The sequence below is a fragment of the Marmota marmota genome, unplaced genomic scaffold (genome assembly GCF_001458135.2).
Source record: "Marmota marmota marmota unplaced genomic scaffold, marMar, whole genome shotgun sequence".
NCBI lineage: Eukaryota > Metazoa > Chordata > Mammalia > Rodentia > Sciuridae > Marmota > Marmota marmota.
Window position 1 is genome coordinate 1391880 of NW_026000079.1, and position 7171 is coordinate 1399050.

The 7171-nt window shown below is 47.2% G+C and overlaps 2 protein-coding genes and 1 non-coding gene across 13 annotated transcripts in view; 1 reads left to right on the forward strand and 2 right to left on the reverse strand.

Annotated features, from left to right (window-relative positions):
* The first annotated feature begins 50 nt into the window (after positions 1-50).
* Positions 51-4823, forward strand: Mrpl24 (mitochondrial ribosomal protein L24). Of its 2 annotated transcripts, none has more exons than XM_015502715.2 (6): positions 51-207; positions 3356-3598; positions 3674-3769; positions 3970-4073; positions 4354-4484; positions 4596-4823. In XM_015502715.2, the coding sequence occupies exons 2-6, from the start codon at positions 3416-3418 to the stop codon at positions 4730-4732; spliced, it is 651 nt and encodes a 216-aa protein (XP_015358201.1). In that variant the 5' UTR covers positions 51-207; positions 3356-3415; the 3' UTR covers positions 4733-4823. The 2 variants fall into 2 exon arrangements, with proteins under 2 accessions (XP_015358201.1, XP_015358202.1); XM_015502716.2 differs by having other exon boundaries at positions 92-652.
* A 611-nt stretch (positions 4824-5434) lies between these two features.
* Mettl25b (methyltransferase like 25B) overlaps positions 5435-7171 on the reverse strand; it is a 10010-nt gene continuing 8273 nt past the window's right edge. For all 10 annotated transcript variants that reach the window (XM_048814682.1, XM_048814687.1, XM_048814683.1 and 7 more), the window contains 2 exons: positions 6058-6242; positions 5435-5696 (listed from right to left, as the gene is read on the reverse strand). In XM_048814682.1, coding sequence (XP_048670639.1) covers positions 5575-5696; positions 6058-6242 — 307 coding nt within the window. In that variant the 3' untranslated portion in view covers positions 5435-5574. The remainder of the gene's footprint in view (positions 5697-6057; positions 6243-7171) is intronic.
* On the reverse strand, positions 6780-6851 carry Trnat-agu. Its single transcript has one exon. It is a non-coding gene; the product is annotated as a tRNA-Thr (tRNA).

The following is a 7171-nucleotide window of genomic DNA, read 5'->3' on the forward strand; positions in this document are numbered from 1 at the left end:
GGACTACAGCTCCCAGCCTGTGCGGAGCCGAGATGGGCTTCCGTTCTGCCCTGGGACTCCATTTCCCAAAAGCCCGAGAGGCGGGGAAGAGCGGGGCTGAGCTCCCATGTGCAGAGGTGACCCGCGGAGGCTCAGCAGTGCAATGCAAAGGGAAGTGACCGCCGTTTAGCCCAGAGGGTTGCAATACCTGGGCTCATCCGGAGGCAGGTGCGGGAAGGGCTTTCCTTTTTCCTGGTTGTGGCATAGTCCCGCTCCCGCGGGGTTTCTTGCCACTGAAAGCTCGGAACGGGTGGGTGCTGAAGAGGGCTGGGGCCTGATGATTTCTAGGGTCCGGGTCCGCACCGTGGATGAGGCTGGGGGGCGGGAGAGCCGTGACCTGAGAGGCGACCAAACGGTCAGCCCCACGAGCGTGCACTGGGCATCCAGAGCACGCAGTGGACGCTCCGCTGCGGAAGGTGCACCAGCCTCTCCAGACTGTGGAAGGAACCGAAGGGAAAGTTCTGAGGGGCGTGCTAGCCGCTCTGGGCTGGGCTGGCTCCTGGCATCTCCCGGAGCCGCAGAACTAGAATGACTGACTGGGCTTCATCCATAAGTTGCACGTTTCCAGCTCTGCGAATATTTCAACAAAATTGACACAGGTGTATTAAAATAGGTAGGAAATTGCAGTCTAGAGCTTATATGATATTATGCTAATATAATTGTGCATAATTATATTCTTCCTGATGTTATTACATATTATATGATTATATTATATGGCATATTTAAGGGTTTTTTTTTTTCTTTTTTTCTGGGGGGCGGGTACTGGGGATTGAACTCAGGGGCACTCCACCACTGAGCCGCATCCCCAGCCCAGTTTTGTATTTTATTTAGACACAGGGTCTCACTGAGTTGCTCAGTATCTCTCCCTTGCTGAGGCTGGTTTTGAATCTCAGTGTGCCACCGAGCCCGGCCACATTTTAGTGTTTATTCACTTTCCACGTCTGGAATATGGAACAGAATGAGTTAAGGAACTCGGTGCAGCCCTCCATGCAAGTGACTTGGGTCTTATGATTGGCCCTGCTCCCGTTAAGCTGTATGAACTAGGGCAAACCGTCCGGCTCTCAGGTCCTTGGTTTCCTAGTCTATAGAAGGGACCTATCATACTTGAACCTGACAGTCTTTCTCTGGGCAATGTGAAGACCAAGTATGAGGAATATTGAAATTCCCAGCATTAGGCTTGTCACACAGTACTGGTGTGTCACCATTTATTGAGTCTGAATAGGAATACTTGGGCCCTTACTTTCAACCACTATTAATTTATAATAATATTGGACCTTTTCAAAGATTTTCTTGCTGAAATGTACCTTTTTATTTTTCTGCAGTCCTGGGGATTGAATCCAGGGCCCCACATATGCTAGGCAAGCACTCTACCACTGAGCTATGTCCCCAGCCCTCATACTGAGATATATAAATAAAAAAAAATTTTTTTTCACTATTAATTTAAGCCAGTTGAATTTTTAGAAAATGCAAATGTTATAGAAAGGAACAAAATGGAAATTGACAGCCCTCTTATATAGTTCTTCCCCACAACCAGGACTTTAGTTTATTTCCTTCCCATAAACATTAATGCCCACACCAGAATATATATTACATGACATGTATACATATATGCATGATATATATGATTAATTTACCCCAAAGGGATAATACTAGTCACATGATCCTACACCTTGCTTTGTTAAAATATTAAAAATAACATAAATGACATCAAGAGCCCTGAAAAGTTTTATGGATGGTGAAACTGACACTCAGAAGGTAAGTTGTCTAGGGTCACACAGCAAAAGAACAGAGCACAGTGTAGAACCCAGATGACAGTAAGGAGTCAAGTGGTCTGACTCCATCGTCCAGGGTTCTTCATGCCATTAGAATGCATTTTATTAGTATTTGGAAGGTAGGTTCATCCTTCTCCACAAAAGAAGATTAACAGACTTTCTTTATCACTTGTCCTTGAATTTAAGTGATAGGATTCAGCGAAGCACCTAGCATGGTACCTAGTGTTCAGTAAACTAAAGATAGCTTTATTTATTTGTTTATGCAGTACGGGGATTGAACCTAGGGTCTTGTGTAAGCTAAGCAAACACTCTACCACTGAGCTCCATCCCCAGTCCTTTTTTATTTTTTTATTTTTATTTTTTTGTTTAAAGCTCAGCTGTTTTTACTTTTTTTGAGATGGGTTTTGCTAAGTTGCTTAGAGCTTACTAAATTGCTGAGTCTGTCCTTGAACTTGGGATCCTCCACCCTCCGTTCCTGGAGTTACTGGGATTATAGCACATACAACCATGCCTGGCTAGCTACTATTATTTTTGCCATTTCTTTTATTAGCCCATTAATTTAGTTCACTGCACAAACTTGGGAGGCTTGTAACACATACTTAATTGAGAAATTTGGGACCTAACAACCTAAGGGTTAGACCCCACTAGCTTGCATGGTACATCAGAGGGTATAGTAGGAACCCCACTGTGGATCCTTTTCCTTAGAAAAGAAGCCGCCTTGGAGAGGAGTAGTTATTTCCTGTCTGAGAATAGACCTGGGAAGTGAGATAGGGACATTTTAGCTCCTGTTTTTCTCTGCTACCTCTTTGTTCATTGCTTTATAACTGCCGGCCTTTGGGCCCTATGCCAGTAATTTGTTCCATTACTTATTTTCTTCCTATCCTGTGTTTTATATATTTGACTAATAATTCCCTTGTGTACCTACTGTGTGCCAAGCTCTACTTGGATCTGCTGGATTTTGAAGTGAGCTAGATACTGCCGGAGCCCGGCTGGCTGGGCAAAATAACCGGGGGGTGACGAATAATTTGTGTACGTTGATACAGCAGGAGTAGGAGCCCTTTATTGCAGGACAGGAGCAGTATTTATACATTCCACACAGCTTATCTAATTAGCATAAACTAGATACATCAGTCAACCAATAAGGAATCTCCACACTTAATGGCTCGCTTTTGTTACTTCTCAAACCACTCCCTCTGGCATTTTGCCAGGCACCATCCAGACTTGTTTAACATTCCCCTGGCAAAATGCCAGGTGTTATTTTGACTTGTTTACAGACTCTAACAGATACAACAGATACAAGGGTCTTTGGTCTCAGTTAAATTTTTTTTTTTTAATTCAAAGTCAAATGTGGGTTTAAATAATGATTTCCCACACTTTAGCTTTGTGGCCACTGGCAAGTTATTTAATCTCTCTGTTCTTATTTGAAAAGTGAAGATCATAGTCTCAGCTTGTGAGAATTCAATGAGATGAGATCCACCGAGCAGTTGAGTTAGTGCTTTAAAAATGTCCCTTTGCTTCTTTGTCCTCTTTTATCTCTATCCCAGAGCTAACAAGCAGAGTTTCTGAGTCTTCACTGGCGAGGAGAATTCTCAAAGCTCCTAGCTATGCGTCTCTCTGTATTGCTGGCCTTGGCATCCAAGGTCACTCTGCCCCCTCACTACCGCTATGGGATGAGCCGCCCAGGTTCCCTGGCAGACAAGAGGAAGAACCCCCCAGGGACCAGGCGGCGCCCCGTGGTTGTGGAACCCATCTCTGATGAAGACTGGCATCTGTTCTGTGGGGACATGGTGAGAGCCTCAGGCGGAGAGTGATGGGGAGTCCTGGGCAAAGGTCCCCCTCCCTGAGCCTCTGTCTTCCCACAGGTGCAGATCCTGGAAGGCAAGGATGCGGGGAAGCAGGGCAAGGTGGTTCAAGTCATCCGGCAGCGGAATTGGGTAGTCCTGGAGGGGCTGAACACGGTGAGTAAAGAGGAGGGGGACGCTCAGGAGGTCTGTCCCATCTGTCCCTCTGCATTAAGAGCAGCCCAAGGTGAGACTGGCAGAGGGAATGGTTGTGAAACTGAACCTTTTACTTTTTAGTTGGGGCCAAATGTGCTGAGCAGCTGTGGGCAAGCCCCTGCCCTCTTGCTTCCTGACACAGCCTCCTCTCTCTTGGACAGCATTTCCGCTACATTGGCAGGACAAAGGATTCTCCGGGAACCATGATCCCTAGTGAAGCCCCTTTGCTGCACTCCCAGGTCAAACTTGTGGATCCTGTAGACAGGCAAGCACGTGGGCTCCGGTTAGAGGACTCCTCACCCTCAAGTCCATGAAGGTGTTGACCACAGCTAGGGATGGGCAGCCCATTTATCCAGTGGGAATGGTCGGTTAGGTGCTCTAGATGTTGAGGGGTCCATCATCTAGCCATAATTCCCTGTGGGTAGTCCCAGGAGAAGTAGAGACACAGGGTGGCAGTCTGTGTTTTCAACATTGACTTCACGTTTGGGTTGGGGTGTGGCTGGGAGCCTGGCTCCTAGGTCGTGCTCATTTTTTTTCTCCACCAGGAAACCCACTGAGATTGAGTGGAGATTTACGGAGGCAGGAGAGCGAGTACGAGTCTCCACAAGATCAGGAAGAATTATCCCCAAACCTGAATTTCCCAGAGCTGATGGCATTGTCCCTGAAACATGGATTGGTGAGGCTGCATGGGGGTCAGGGAGAGGATGGGGACAGTGGGAATGAGAGGAAAGGATGTTTAGAGTTGGCAACCCTCCCACCTCCCGTCTCCTTTCCTTTGACTCAACAGATGGCCCCAAAGACACATCCGTGGAAGATGCTATGGAAAGAACTTATGTGCCTCGTCTGAAGACACTAGAGGAAGAAGTGATGGAGGCAATGGGGATCCAGGAGACCCGGAAACACAAGAAAGTCTATTGGTATTGAGTCTGGGGAAGACAGCTTCTCCGGCTCTTTATCTTAGCCTTGAAGGCCAAAGCACTATTTTCAGACACCAATAAAGTGCCGTTAGTCTTCCTGTGTGCAGCTGCTCTCCGTGCTGGAGTGGTACCCAGCCCATAAGCCATGTCCAGGGCCTGCAGGAGGGAGCCTTTGTCTTCCTGTTGACATGGAACCCGGGTGAAAGGTAGCCAGCCTGAAGGAAGCCCTCCCAGGACAGGGCTGCATACTCAGGAGTGGTAACCAAGGGAAGAGAAAGGTTTCCTCAAAGGAGACCTCCGAGCAGCAGAAGCTGCTACCCAGGCCTCTTGCTAAGGAGGGCACGTGTCTGTTCTGTTCTTTATAAAATTAGAAGAGCTGAGCACCGTGGAGCATACCTGTTAATTCTAGTGATTTTGGAGGTTGCAGCAGGATGGTGGCAATTTTTAGGTCAGCTTGAGCAATTCAGTGAGATCCTGTCTCAAAAAGAAGGGCTGGGAATGTAGCTCAGTGGCAAAGTGCCCCTGGTTCAATCCCCAGTATCACCCCCCACCCCCACCCCAAAAAAAGGAATGAAAGTCAAGTCATTGTTTTTAAATGTTTTTCTTTATTGATTTGTTTCAATGCCAGGGATCATTCCCAGGGCCTCCCACATGCTAGGCAAGTGCTCTGCCACTGAGCCACACCCCCAGCCCAGTTTTTAATAAATTGACAATAAAACTTCACACAATATTACATAACATGGATGGAGAGAGAGTATGAAACGAAGTTGGTAGACAGCTGGGATCCCAGGGAGGACGCAGGCTGCTGTGCACCCATGGGGTTTCAGAAGGGGTCTGCCTCAGGGTTTGTCAGCTGTCTTCAGTCTCCAGGGCAGAGAAGGCCTGGCCCAGGGGCATCTTGGTGGCCACCAGAACCAGGTTTCTAGGAGACAGCTCTGGGCTGAAAATGGGCAGGAGCTCAGCATGGAATCCTAGAAGAAAGGGCTAATCAGAAGTGTCTTGAAACATCCACCCCCTTTTCCCCAAGGGGACAAAAGAGACCCTGTTCTTAAGTTCTCAATGATGGAGTGCTTGCTTAAAATCTGTTCCAGGAAGGCACCACCAGAGGCTCACTTGGTAGGATTTTTTTTTTTTAAATCGTTTGTGTGTGTGTGAGAGAACCCAGGCCTTGTGCATGCACAGTAAGCACTCTTTATCAACTGAGGGGTATCCCCAGGCCGGAATGTGCATCCTTTAACAAACCCTATACCCCAGCCCACCAGTGATGACCCAGGCCCAGCAGATGTGGGGCCTGGGACTTGAAGGACCAACCCCAGAACTCCAGCTCCTCACCCTGCTCCTGAAGGTAGAGCAGCCGGTCCAGCAGAATCAGCGTCTCTACCAGCGGGGCCAGAAGAAGTGCCAGGCTGAAGAAGGCCACCACACGGTTCTCCTGGGCCTGGTGGGCCCGGAGGGTCGCCAGGTTCAGCGGCAGATGGGGATCCAGTCCCACTCGCTGTAGCCCACGCTGCACATATCTGTGGAATCAGCCCCAATCAGCACTCAGTTTGGTTTTAGAAATCTCTGCCTCCCACTTGAACTTTGCTACCCTAATATGCATTTTAAAATTTTATTATTATTATTTTGGCAGTACTGGGGAAGGCTGAATCCAGGGGTACTTTACCACTGAACTACATCCCTAGTGCTTTTTATTTTTTGAGACATGGTCATGCTAACTTGCCCAAGCCGGCCTTGAACATGCACTCCTCCCGTCTCAGCCTCTTAAATGTGAGTACCATATCCAGCCTCATTTATTTTACTTTTAAGAGGTGAGGTCTTGGGCTAGGGACATAGCTCAGTTGGTAGAGTGCTTGCCTCGAAAGTTCAAGGCCTGAGTTCAATCCCCAGCACCACAATAAACAAATAGAGGTGAGGTCTTGCTATATTGCTCAGGCTGGCTCCAAACTCAGGGACTCAAGAGATCTTCCTGTCTCGCCTCTTGAGTGGCTGGAACTAGAGGCATTCACCATAGTGCCTGACCTAATATGCTGGGTGTTTTTTTTTTCTTTCTCTTTTTATGGTACTAGGAATTGAACCCAGGGCCTCATGCATACTAGGCAGGTGCTCTACCACTGAGCTACATCCCAGCCTCAACATACGTTTTTAAATGTTTCTCTCGCTGTGAATTCTGCCAATATCAACTGATACAAAAACTTATTTTCAGCCAGTTTTGTCCAAATTAGCCATATTTTAAGCATTTAAAAAACTATAAAAGCTGGGCCCAGCTGTGCACACCTGTAATTCAGGCATTCAGAAGGCTGAGGTAGAAGGATGACAAGTTCAAAACCAGCCTTGACAACTTAGTGAGATGCTATCCTGAAATTAAAAAAAAATAAAAGTGCTGCTCAGTGGTAAAGCACTCCTGGGTTCTATTTCCAGTACCACAAAAAAAAAAAAAAAAAAAAAA